Source organism: Ischnura elegans, chromosome 11 (assembly GCF_921293095.1).
Source record: "Ischnura elegans chromosome 11, ioIscEleg1.1, whole genome shotgun sequence".
Lineage (NCBI taxonomy): Eukaryota > Metazoa > Arthropoda > Insecta > Odonata > Coenagrionidae > Ischnura > Ischnura elegans.
Window position 1 is genome coordinate 76,110,884 of NC_060256.1, and position 14,052 is coordinate 76,124,935.

Below are 14,052 nucleotides of genomic sequence, written 5' to 3' on the forward strand. Positions count from 1 at the left end.
GTACTATGAGGCAACATCGCACGTATATTACAAAAGAGTATCCTCAAATCGTCCTCTAAATGTGTTCCAACCCATCCAGCATTTAAATGGGTTTACATAAGCCGACACTCGCGTCGCTGACAGACAGATTGATCCGGGTTTCAAGGGGAAATAAGGTGTAATTAAGGGTGTCAATTGAAATTTACAACCATGATGATATTGTCTACCAAATTCAAAGCCTTTCAATGTTATTTCTCGCAATTACAAACATGATACTGCAAAATATTGAAATTAAAGTGGATCGCATTGCACTCATTACCACGCCGAGGACATTTTTGAAACCCGATTAAAATACGACCAAAGTGGTACCAGAAATCCGCCTTTTATGGGATGGAATTATGCCTCCTATAAGCAGTCCCCTTGCAATAGCGACAAAAGGCAAAGGAAGACGATCAGTGAGTTTCTTGTCTTTGTAGCGAGACGTAGACCCCGCTACGACCTGAAATCCAGGCCTTTTTTTCGCTGTCTTTAGCTCGAGTGAGGTAAAGGAGTATGTTCAAGGGAAAGGAGCAGAAGTCCCCCTTCCCCCAGGGTTTTCCACCCCCTTATAGCGTCGCAGCAAAGGAAAGGAGGGTAAAAAGGGGAATGAGAAGCAGGGAAGGGTTCAGGGTGTCGGCAGGGAAAGGGAAAGCAGCAAGGCGTGTAACGTGAGAAGGGCAGATTAAGGATCCGTAAGGAAAAGACGTCGCCCGTGATATTAATTATAAAATTAACGGATTCTGAGATCCCTTTCTCTTCTTCACTGGGGCTTACCTTCAAAGGACGGTGTATTTTGTTAAAGGCTAAGGAGACTCCTATTCACGGGTGGTCTGGGGCAGGCGTGCAGCTAGGAATTAAGGCTAGGGGGGGGGGGGGGGTTGGTTGCAACTAATACTGTGGGGTAAGGAATAGGGGAGGTGCGGGTGCCATCCCCCATAAATTTGTTAAAGTAAATGGTTCAAAAATGGTGAGTTTTACGGCTTTATGAAGGATATTTCATTAAGCCTTACACTATTATAGAAGTAATATTTATCCAATTAAGTGAAATGGATTAAATTTTAAAATCTCTGAGTTGTGGTGGGTTTTATCGCCCAAAACCCCCCTTGCTGCGCCACTGGTCTGGGGTGATATTGGGGGCCCTCGGATGGAGCTCTTTACTGAGGCCGTTCCCGCAAAATTTTAGGATATTGCATTCCCGGGATTGGATTTTGACGCCCTTCTGGCTCTTGAAAACTAGGTAAAAGTTGATAAAAATAATTTCGTGAGAAAAAATACTAATAAAAATGAGAGTTGCACAGCTAATATAATCAAATCGTGTTGGATCTAAGGTTTCGGCGCCGTTACTCCATATGAGTCACGGTTTTCGGGCGTTCCTCCGCGTAGTGTTGTCTAATGGGGACGACTGTTTCTCCAGCCGTCCTGATGGCGTCTTCAGGTCAGAAGTAGCGATGCATAAATTTGGCCGTCTTATGTAAGTGCTTCCCCCAAAGATCCCTATATATGACAGCCAATTTTATGCATCTCTCTTTCCGACCTGTAGACTCCAGCCGGATGGCTGAAAAAACTGTCGTCACTCATGGACAACACAACGCGGAGGAACGCCCGGAAGCCGTGACTCATACAAAATGTAACCGTGTGTAATGTTTCTATTACCTGTTAGTAGTAATTAATTTGTTCCGTGAAACTGCTTTGAAATCTTTATCTGCGTTGAAATACAATAACAACCTTTTCTAAAGCCCTTTCAAAAATCATCAGGTTCTCTTTTATCCTCTGAAAATTTTATTAAATTTTTTCTAGTGTAATATTTTACACTGACAATGAGTATATTACACAATATGAAAAATCCACATGTATCCCCCCCCAAAAAAGCCTGAGAGAAATCAAAAAATAATTTAAATTTCTTGTCTGGATTTGGTATATACTAACTGCGTCTGCTAAAGTTAAATTTTAAGTGCCAAAATGATGTATAATGCATTTTTAGGCATGTTATTTTTCAAAATTTTTCCTTAAATCCCCGTTTCTAAGGCGTTGCCCCCACTAACCATCCTCATCCCCCCCAAAGCCCCACATCCCCCCCAAAGCACCCTCATACCCACCTAAGCATATTCCCAGTTACGCCACTGTAGTGTGTTACATAGTGTGTAGCAGATGCAGTTAGACATATTCAGGCATATATTTTCCAAAGAAATCCGTTATACAGGCTGTCAAACAGGCTATAGGCAATCGCGACCCTTAATTTTGGCAATTTAATTCTCTTTCTTCTAAAATTGTCGTTTTTCATTCTGCATTTATTGAAATCAGCTTGCGTTTTGGCCTCTGCAAAATAAATTTTTATTTTTACGCCGCTAAAGGTCACTTGTTATGGCCATAAATACAAGGATGTAGAGGCTAATTATCGTCCCGAAATTTCGCGGTGACATGAAATAATTCCCCCGTTCTCCCCCGCTTTTCATTCGACCACGCCGCCGAACTTTCTCAGGAATGCTAATTCTTTCATTTCCACCGTCAAAATTTTCCCCAACTTGCTTGAGGCGGTTTTTGAGATTTTCCATTCGAAAGTCTTGTACCCTTCCAAATGACATGGGTATTAATTAAGTCCTTATAATTACCCAAAGATGGAAGTGTTTTGGGCGTATTAAAAAATATATATATTTCAGAGAGAGAAAATTTACCCTAACGAGCTCTGAAAAAAGGCTTTTGAGGATTATTTAAGAAAAAAATTTGATATCTGGTCAAGTAGCTCAAAATAAATTGAAATTCTGTTACAATTTCTTTTAAGTAATATTTTTTTCAAACTTTCCAGTTCGACAAGTGGCCTCGTAGTCCGTTAAGATCTTTTGTGAGACAATGACGAGAGATCATAAGATTAAATTTTGAATAGAAATACTTCTTCTTTGAAATATTTACAATGTTACCCATGAAGCATTATTAATGTTCTCGTTATTAATGCTGGTAAAAAAATACCACATTATAGGACAGAGATCATTTTCCTCGTTGATAGGTACATTACTGACAGTACTTCTCTTTGGGCCGCAACCTTGTCACGGTGGATAAGCAAGTGCGTTCCAGTGACCAGTACAGGTACAAAGAAGGAGTTAATTTTCAATATCCCTATACAGCTACCCATACTAGATAGTTCTGATGATTTTGGCCTCACAAAAGTTCACCTAAGTAATGATGATACGTGAAAATTCCTCTTGAAATGATTGTGCTTGCAAAAATATGAGTATATTATTACTCTTTAGTATTTATTTAAGTTCCTACCTCCGCAGCTACCAACTGTCTCTTCCCTTTAAACATGATATAGAAAAAAGGAACCTCGGAAATTCATCGAATGGGTCTCTGTTCACAACAGTGGGTATCGTTGGAGGCAACGAAGTCGGCAGGGTCCTTGAAGTCTCCACATCTATGATACGATACTCTGACGAAAGCATACTAGCAGCAGCTAAGAAGGGCAAAAACACGATCAGGAAGATGGAGACAGAAGACATTTTGGTGCAAGTAATGTCAGGACAATGATGAGAGCAGGTAAGATATAAAATATCAAAATGGTAATGCGGAAAGGGAAATGGATATGATGGGACTATGTGAGTTGATACGTAATAATAGGAGAGACTACTGGAGTTACGGGTCAATATAGAGGTGGGGATGTAATTCAACGAGGGGTGGCTTTGGTATTGCATAGGAAACTGGTTAAGAGAGTGGTATATATTGGATAGTAAGTGACAGGATCCTGGTGGTTTACATTGAGGCACGTCCCACCAGCCTTGTGGTGGTTCAGGTGTGGTACATGTAGATTAGATACTGTAGAGAGGAGGAAGGAAATTAATTGTATTAGCAGCTCAAGTAAATAAATAGGGAAATCTTTACTTCGCAAACATTTAATAATGGTAGGAAATAGTTAACTTGATTCATTGAATAGTGTTGATAGTTAAATTCATAATATTTAAAATATATTTATCATAAAATGAGTTTAAATCACGATTTTACGACAATGGGAGCTGAGATATTAGGAATTCAAGATTTTTTTATTATTTATTTTATTTTTTATTATTCAAGATTTTTTTGCAAGAATGCGGACAAATTATAATCCTAATAAATCGCACAAACTCTTTTTGCAAAACTATCCAGGAGATTTTATCTTGTGGTAAATATACACACATACGGCAATAAATATACAAAATCCGAGCCCCTTAGCAGGGAGGGATCCAGGATTTTTTTCTGGGGGGTACTATGGTTTGACAGGCAAACCATCTTCTCATACTTGAGATTAAAAACAAGATAAAACAATTACTCTATGTAATATTCTCTTTATTTTAATGTGAAAGTTATTAATATGAAATTAAATGATAGAGGTTCCGTAATACACTAAAAAAACGAACGTTATTATAACCGTATAAAATGTTTGTGTATTTTTAAGCGTCTGGGGGGACACGTGCCCCCCCTAAATCCGCCTATGCCCTTTAGGGTCTTTCGTTACCCTATTTCGATACTCAGAGAAACTGACTGAAATAAGAACAGCTTTGAAAATGATATCAAAACTATTCACGGCTCCATCTATTTACCAATTCTGTGCTAGAGGTTAATTTGTTGGTCCCCTTGCAGGAAAATATGATCCTTATGAACTTCCCAGGGCTCTCCACACAAAATCCAAGAGACAGCTAGCGATGGGAATCAGCTCTCGTTCAACATTCGGGGCGAGACTTCGCTGAAATTCGTTGGGGAAGTAAACAGGAAGCCGGATGGAGTCAATCAGACCAGCTTCGGCACGGAATTTCACCTTCATTTTTTTTAACAAACCAATAGCGAATCGCCGTCCACCTCGCAATCCCCTCAACCTTGCGCGCTTTAGCCCTCGCCATGTGCGTAACAGGCGTCCGATTCATGGGTCGCCCGTGCGGTCAGCGTGCCAATGTCGATCTCAGAGTAGGGAAAAAGGATGAAGAGCGAAAGCTATTTGCGCGTTTGAGTTTGTCGTTGAGTTTATATAAGCCTTCTCTGATCGAGTGATGCTGCTAGTATTCATCGGGTGCGTCCCGTATTTGGTCCTGGGTTCCTCCATAACGGTAGTACAGTTAAAGCTCGCTGGCCAGCACTAACTAAAGCGGCCAATCTGTTTCTATACATTCAGCGGAGTAGTTCCCATTTCACTCCGGCAAACCATCGCTGATGCGTTTCGCACACTGACTGAGTTAGTGCAAAACCCCATCTGCTCCACAGAGATTCTCGGAGTATTTAAGTGTTGCAGTAGTGAAGCGGCCAGTCTGCTCTTACAAATTCAGCAGATAAGTTCGCACTTCACTCCGGCAAACCATCGCTGGTGTTATTCACACATTGCCTGAGTTAGTGCAAACTACCATCTGATCCGCAGAGATTCTCGGATCATTTAAGTGCTGCAGTTTTCTGGAATTCCCACGTGCTTGGTCGCAATTACGGCACGAATCGGAACCCGCAGCAGTTACGACGCATGAGGAACGCTGGGTGGAATTTGCAGTGTTGAGTTGGAGGGCGCGGGAACCGGCTGGGCAAAAATGGCCGAACCAGGCAGCCACGTGGCGGATTCCGGCGAATGGTACGAGAGTCAGCCGATCGAAGCGAGACACGGGGTTTTCCTGCGGCTGATCACGGATCTGCTTCTAAACGACGCGGTGTTCGAGGGCACCAAGCCGCAGAATGGTGCAGGAGGGTGCCCTGTGCTCAGGTGGTGCGATCCGGAGAATTTGGCCGCCCGACTGGCTGAGCACAGACCCTCCGCCGATGGCCGACCCGCGACTCAGGAGCAACTTTTGGCCTTCGTCCGCTTCGTGGTGGATTATAGCGTGAAGACGGGACACCCGCACTTCTTCAACCAGCTATTCTCAAGGTGATGTGATTTTGATCTGTGACACATGCTCAATAGTTTCATCATCATCGTCATCATTAGTTAACAATCCTAAGATTGGTTTGATGCAGCTCTCCATTTCTCTCTCCTATCCGCTAATCTTTTCATAGCTACATATTTCTTCTCTTTTACATCCTTTATAACCTGTCCTATATAACTCATTCGGGGCCGTCCCTTGGCCTTTTTCCCTTCCACTAGTCCTTCAACGATTGTCTTCATCAGACCATCGTGCCTCAAAATGTGGCCAACTAAGTTGTCCCTTCTTCTGCATAAGGTTTTTAGGAGGTTTCTCTTTTCTCCCACTCTTCTTAGCACTTCCTCGTTACTCACACGGTCAATCCATTTTATCTTCATCATTCTTCGGTAGCACCACATTTGGAATGCTTCCACTCTTGACTTCTCTGCTGCTGTCAACGTCCAAGCCTCGCTTTTTACCCGCGAAAAATAAATCTCGTAGGCCGGTTATTGTGTGTACGAGAGCCATTTTCTTTCAATCTCCGATGGGTCATGATCAGAAGACGAAGTGATTGATTAAAAATTATTTCATTGCTAAATGTTGTGCACACTTGTGGCATCCTTTCGACATAACAGCCTCGGCGATTGAGGAATTGGTCATGCCTGTGGACAAGCTTTATTATGCTATCTTCATAGGATGTTGCCGCCAATGACTAAATGATTTTTGCCTTTGTCCTGAAGTTCATCGCCCGTTTGAAAACGCTTCCTTACTAGCCACCTCTTCATTTCAGCTTAAAGATGGAAGTCACACGGTACTATGCTGGCATTGCACGGTGGGTGATCGAAAATGTCCCATTGAAATATCTCAAGGAGCAGTTGGGCTGTATCATCGCTGAGATGACGGTCGTTGTCATGGATCAAAGCACTTGTAGAAGTCAGCATGTCTCTTCTTTTGTTTTGAATGGAAATGGGCGTAATGTTTCACACTATTTCACACTCTAGCCGCATTTCAATAACGAAAGATTCTCTTCTATCGGCATAAAGGTCAAGATCGCGGTGCACACTTGGCGGAAGAATAAATTGAGGCAGTGTATTTCATGAGTTTGCTACTGACCTTAAACTAACAATTAACGGTAAGAAATTACTTGAGCGTGTGGTGCGGAGGATGTGCAGTTGTCTTATGTGCGCAGTACCCGCCGGTCGCTTGTATGGTGTTTTTGCTGAGCTACCGGAGGTTGAAAAAAAGCCTCCCTCGTATATATACATTATACCCCGAAAGCCACTGCGATATCTTGGTAGAGTGAGGACAATAGCTGTTAGAATACAAATTTTTAAAAAATGAAAAAAATATTTTTAAAAAATTTCCAAAAAAGTATAAAATGCACTAAAAAGTTAGTTTTTCATCACTTGGAGAATAAAGCATTGATACCCACTAATTAGGATTATTTATCAGAGATGAGTGTGGAAGATTATGCATTGAAGAGTGCGGTTAGTTATCTAATTGCTTAAACAAATTTGCGAATAGCTACATTCGCAACTATCTTGACCCGCTCCTCTTTAGCTTATTCTCTTGGCATTGTTAGCCTGTCTCTCTCTATGTGTACGTGTGCGTGAGTGAGTGATTGTCGAGGCTTGCCGGTTGAGCGGCTGTTTTTGGTCACTGCCGTCTTCAGTCCATCTCCGCAAACCAATACAGTAATACCCGGGTCGGTGCAAAATGGGCAAGAAGAATACGTTACGGCTGTTTGAGAATTTCATCTTACAATTCCTAACCATGTACGAATTTCTCACGTCAATCTTTCCCTCAGAGAACTGGTGTGGTTCCTGGTAAGGCTTTGCTCCTCAAAACTCGCCAAAATTTTTGCCTACTTAGTTCCGCCGTGCCATAAGCCTGGATCACTCGAGCATTTTTCCGTCCCATAGAATGATACCTCCAGCAATACCTTTTCAGGGACCAAATAAATTATCGCGCGACCCATCATTTTCTAAATCACACGGTCATTCCCATCGTCCCTTTTTCCGTAGCTTTTTCCGGGCACTTTCCATATTTGCAACTGCCATTCAATTAAAAGCCTAGCGTGTTGTTACGATCGCTGAAAGCAGCCGTGTGTTATGATTGGCTCAAGAACGACGAAAGAATCGACGAGGCATCGCGGAAAATGAATCCGTGAAAGTCGTTTTTTTTCTGCCATCATTGGAGCGATGGCTTGAGCTGTTCCTTGAAAGGGCTGGGAAAAATTATGTGTGAATCAGACTTTAGCTTAGAGAAGTTGAATAAAGGGGAGCTTGGAGGCCGAGAAAGTAGAGCTTTGGGCTGCATAAGTATCCCGAGTTCATAAAACCCATGCATACCTCTCGACCGATCGTATTTTGTCTTTTTCATTGACGTGTCAAGCCTTCTGCACAACATTTTATGTTGGAGTAAAAATAGAGTGAAAAGGTTAAAAGAGAGTCCGCAGGTTCACAAAAACTTGAAATAACGTAACTTAGCATATTAATTGTTGGAGAAAGCTAAAATATCTCTATCATTTACGCAAGTAACGAAAACTATATTTTTGATCATCGAGAGTCTTATAAACAAACATAATCCCTCAAAAATCTATTTCACGATAAATGCGCAGTGTAAGCTGAGATTAGTGGAAGCTTTCTGGTGCCATTCTGAGTCTTAATTAGTCCAGTTACGCTAAGTTAAGTTTTTCTTAACGGTGAAATATTCATTTAAAGATTAATTATCATCATTCGGTCCTGCAGACCATGGAGATATAACGGATACTTCCTAATCTCACATTACCCATCCGTCTCCTAAAAGTGCTGTGGAAAATGTTTTAAGTAAAGTTTGAATATGAAGTAACTCTGCCTTAAAAGAATCTGAATTAAGGAAATACTGCTATAAGAAATAAGGAAATAAGGGTATATATGGTCCCTCCTATGGCAAAAGGTCTTAGGTTACTAGCCGAAAGTCAATGAAAAATAACTCCTTACGTTTTTAGCTACTGGTTTCATTTTGAGCTACTGCTATAACAGTCTTCTTCTACGTTCAAACCAGGATCTAGTTCTGTGGGATGATATATCGGCTCGTATTATTTACTATATTGTAAACATTTGTGAATTTTATAATATTGCAATAATAGCATTTATTTTTCAAGCAGTCTTTAATTTATTTATCATTAATTGTTTTTCATTAAAGTCTTATTACTATTATCATTATTATTTATCATTAAAGTCCCTAATTAATTTACCATTAACCATTTCAATGTCAATAATTTTAAAAAGTCGCATAATAATGCTTAAAAAATATAGCTTCATATGCCAGGAAAATCTCCCAACCAAACGTCGATCTACAATGTGATCCTAACCCGGTTGAAACCCGAGAAGAGTTTAGAGCTACTGCTATAATAGTCTGCTTCTACGTGCAAAACCGGATTTTGTGAAGCGGCTCGTCTTATTTTCGATACAATTAAATTTTATGAGATATAATAACATTTATTTTTCAAACAGTCTTAAATTTATTTATCTTAATTGGCTTGTTCAATGTGAATTTTTAAAAAGCCGTTTGCGGATATTTAAAAGTATGCCTTCATAATGTTTCTTTAACCTAAGTTTCTATATTTCATTAACTTTCGCTCAGTTCTTTTCGCTAGTACCACAGAAAGACGGCTAGCGCTACTTAGGAAAAATGAAAAACTTTGCTTTCTACAAGTTCACTTTTAATTGCTGACTAGTTTCGATTCACTTTAAAAATTTTAATAGTTTCCAATTTTCACTGCATCACTTGTGACTAGTCTTGAAAATCGAGTCAGGAAAAATTAAAAAAATAATTTTTTTTTCATTCTACAAGGTAAGGGACTTAACCGTTCAGTGCATAATATTAATTAATTATTATTTAGCATTATTTTTCAGAGACGTATCAATCGATTCATTTTTTTTCTTTTCCAAATATGCTTTCTATATAGTCTGGACCCCTACGGCCTCGCGGGGCAATGGCTGACAGACGCCCTCAATCCCAGCGTGTACACGTACGAGGTGGCTCCGGTGTTCACGCTGATGGAGACTGAAATCTTGCTCAGCATGCGTAAACTGGTTTACGGCGACAACCACCCTTCGGCCATCAACGGAGACGGCATCTTTTGCCCGGGCGGCTCCATGGCCAACGGGTGTGCCATCAACTTGGCGAGGTTCAAATTCGCCCCAGAAGTTAAGGTATGCCGTGGCGAAAAAAGAGTTTGTTAATACATCAAATAATGGGAATGATGATGGAATAAATCCACTTCTTAAATAATTCGGCGTTTGAAGTACGGTTGTAGGGGTTGAAACAATTTTTTTTGTAATAAATTCACTTCTTAAATAATTAGGCGTTTGAGGCATGGTTTTACATGATAATACCACTTTAAAAAAAATGAATTCACCGCTTAAATAATGAGGCGTTTTAAGTATGATTTAACATGTACATACCACTTTTTTAAAAATTAGTTCACTTCTTAAATAATTCGGCGTTTGAAGTACGGTTTTACACGATGAAACCATTTTTTATAATTAATTCACTTCTTAAATATTTTGGCGTTGGAAGTGTGATCTTGCTGGATAATATGGTTTTACACGATAAAAATATTTTTTATAATTAATTCGCTTCTTAAATAATTTGGCGTTTGAATTGTGATCTTGAAGGGTACCTAATTCTATTTTTTTATGAATAGATTCACTTCTTAAATAATTCGGCGTTTGAAGTACAGTTTTACGGGATAAAACCATTTTTTATAATAAATTCACTTTTTAAATAATTAGGCGTTTTAAGTAATCATTTACAGGATAATAAGACTTTCTAAAAATAAATTCACTTCTTTAATCATTTGGCGTTTGAGGTATGGTTTACAGGACAATACCGAAAATACCCAGAGTAATCATATCACGAACAATGAGGTGTTTGAAAAGATAGGGGAAAGACGGAATCAGATGAAAATATCGAATAAGTTATGAATAACTTACATTGGCTATATTATCCGACATGAAATTTTGGTTAAAACCATACTGGAAGGTACAGTTGAGAGAAAAAACCGTATGTCAATTTCTAGACTGGACTACATTGGAAAGGTGGTGAAGGAACTTCTTGCCAGTCGTTCAAAGAAGTAAAAGTATTGGCCCAAGACTGGATGAAGTAGAGTCAGCATCAAATTTATGGAAGGGGTGTAATGACCTGGGTTCGAGGAGAATGGAAGGTCCCCCGGGAGAGGGGAGAGTTTTCCTGATACTTTCTTCGATAGATGGGGCGTTGTCCCTCTTTCTCCCTTTACATTAAGCACAGCTCAAACCCCTCTCACGTTTGGGACTTGTAGCCATGTATTGGCATGTACACTTCCATTACAACTTTTCAAGGACACAAAAGCTGTTAAAATAATAAAAATTTTAAATTTTCGGGGGTCAATGACCCTGTGTGGGTGTGTGGGGGTATGGTATACCCACCAGGATAGCTGTAGGTGCGAGATTAATAAATTGCGGAATTCTAAAGATAAATGGTTCAAAACGGTGAGTTTTACGGCTTTCTGAGGGATGTTTTATTCATCCTTGCACTATTGTATTAGTAATATCAAAATAATTACGTAAAATGGATGAAACTTAAAAATTTCTCTGAACTCTGGGGGGGGGGGGGGGGGTTATCCCCCAAAACCCCCCTCGCTGCGCCACTGCCTGTGATCACCCTCTACATCCGGCACTGGATACATCCATCAACTCAAGGGACGTACGAATTTTTCAAGGCGAATTTTCCAAAAATCCTGGCTCAAACCTATAGATGAAAAGTGTTTTTTTTTTATTTCCACCTGAAGCTGGGTAAAATGAGTTGCTATTAGCGAAGTTTCCTTATCAAATTTGAGTTGAATTCATCGTAGAGGGAGGGTTTTACTGAGTGAAGATAGCAATCTCTTCCGAAGAGATTTTGACGGCAAATAGTGTTTTGGGAAAACAGAAAAGAAAGTTCAAGTCTCTCATGGGAAAATAGGCACTAAGTGGATAAAATCACTATGGATTCAAAAGAGAAGTCCATAATGGTATCAAGTAAAAGCCTAGTAAGAGTAAAATTTATCCATGAGAATGCTAGCTTCTACACCCTCCAGTATTGGTCGCAAATTAATTCGTTGTTAAGTATGCTCATCTCATTTCCCGAGAGTATTCCCAGGTAGTTGAACGCGATGGGTACATCTACATCTAGATCTATCTATATCTAGATCACGGTGAACCGTCGGGGTACAGAAACCTGGGTCAGCTGCAATTTTGATTGGACTGAAACCGTTTTCTTCTTTATCCGTTCGTAGCATAAATGGTCTTTCTCCCTCTCCGATGAATTCGAATCAAATTTGGTATGGAATCCTTGCTAATAACATCTCAGTTTACCCAGCTTCAGGTGGAAATTACTATAAAAATCCTGAAAAACACTTTTCATCAATGTGGTTTTGGCCAGGTTTTTTGAGAAAATTCGCCACTGTGCGTCCCCTGGGTCGGTGAATGTATCCAGTGCCGGATTTAGGAGGGTTCATAGGGTCATTGACCCCCAAATAATTTTATTAAATTTTAAATTTTTATTTGATTTACAGTTTTCGTGTCCTTGTAAAGGTGTAATAGAAGTGTACATAACTTTCTTAAGATGTATGAAAAACTGAGGTACCGATTGTACTTTAAATTCGTTACTGGCTTAAACGCATCAGTCATGATCTCGAATAATATTTTGCGATGACCACTGTTTTTTACTTTCATTTTAAAATGTACTTGTCTACCATGGCTTTTCATTGATATTTTATTGAGAAAAAGGCGGGGGAAAAACAAAATAAAAGTTGTGAGTGGGGCTCGATCCGGTGACCTCCGTATTGACAAAGTCTTAATTTGTTTTCTATGATAAGACATGAAAATGAAATAAGAAATGAAAAAGGTGAGGACGACGTGGTTCCACAAGTTGTGAATTCCCTGGAGCGCGTCCCCGTGGGGGCCGGAAGAACTTCAGGGAACTCCCACCTGCCTGAATTCCTCCGACATCCACTGGGCCGCAGAACCAAGACCACGCCGCCCCCAAAGAATAAAGGCGAAAAATAAGGGTATATAAACACCGATCCTATCGGTAACCATGGTAATACTTCTAAAGTAAAAGGCCCAGTCACGAGGCTCGGCTTTTTCGCGCAAAATTTACTTCACCAATCGATAATGTGGACGAGACTGTCCCGAAAGAGATTAACAAATTGAGATAATCTAATTTAGATATTTACCTCACATATTTGGCGTGTATCTCACGTTCGTATAAAATTTCGTATCGCCGAAGCAAGTCAATGTATGGCTCCATAGTGATGGACTATTGTTGTCCACTTGAGGTCCAGTATTTAGAGTAATTTCATTATGGAGCTTCAGTTCTTAATTACGGTGTGGTTACTTCTGGATAATGAAATGCAATGCAAAAATAAACGCGGAAAAACTAGGACATACGTAAGCAAATCGGACCGACTGCCCATTATTTTCCTTTTATCGTGACGTATTTCTAGTTAAAAACTGCCGTCATCCTTGAGTTCACCTATCACATTTTTCAGCTTTTTGCCTGTGCTTCGAATTTAGAAGTACGATGAGGAAAAAAGCAGTAAAAAATGTTCAAATTTGAGATATAGGAAAATGTTGACGAGGGTAAAATTTATACAACAGGAAAATTTCAAGACTATAGCATATGTTTGAAACAAGTGATAGGCCAGAAAAAGAGACGGTCCGAGCGCGAATGATGCATCCTCGCATATATTCGCATATAAATTGGCCGAATATGGGGGGGAGGAGGCACGGGGGTACGTGTCCCCCCCAAAACGCTTAAAAATAGACAAGATATTTTATACGGCTATCGTTACGGTCGTTTTGTTTTGTGTATTACCATAGAGTAAGTGTACTTACTCTATGGTATTACGGAGCCTCGATCATTTTATTTTATATAAATAATTTTCATATTAAAATAAAGAGAACATTTCGTATGGTAATTATTGTATGTTGTTTTTAATCTCAATTATGAGAAGACAGATTGCTTGTCTGACCCATGTTCCCCCCCCCCCCCCCCCCCAGAAAAAAATTCTGAATCCACCCCTGGTTATAACCTCAATAGGGTGGTTTCCTATTATTTTTTTATTGCCTAAATCGAAAGATTATTACTCCTGGAGTACGTATTTCACGCTTTTAGATTTTTAAAT

General features: G+C 39.9%; 1 protein-coding gene across 1 annotated transcript in view; it reads left to right on the plus strand.

Moving 5' to 3' along the window:
• The first annotated feature begins 4,958 nt into the window (after window positions 1–4,958).
• Window positions 4,959–14,052, plus strand: part of LOC124168104 (cysteine sulfinic acid decarboxylase-like) — a 31,973-nt gene continuing 22,879 nt past the window's right edge. The window contains exons 1-2 of the mRNA XM_046546217.1: window positions 4,959–5,881; window positions 9,808–10,054. Coding sequence (XP_046402173.1) covers window positions 5,550–5,881; window positions 9,808–10,054 — 579 coding nt within the window. The 5' untranslated portion in view covers window positions 4,959–5,549. The remainder of the gene's footprint in view (window positions 5,882–9,807; window positions 10,055–14,052) is intronic.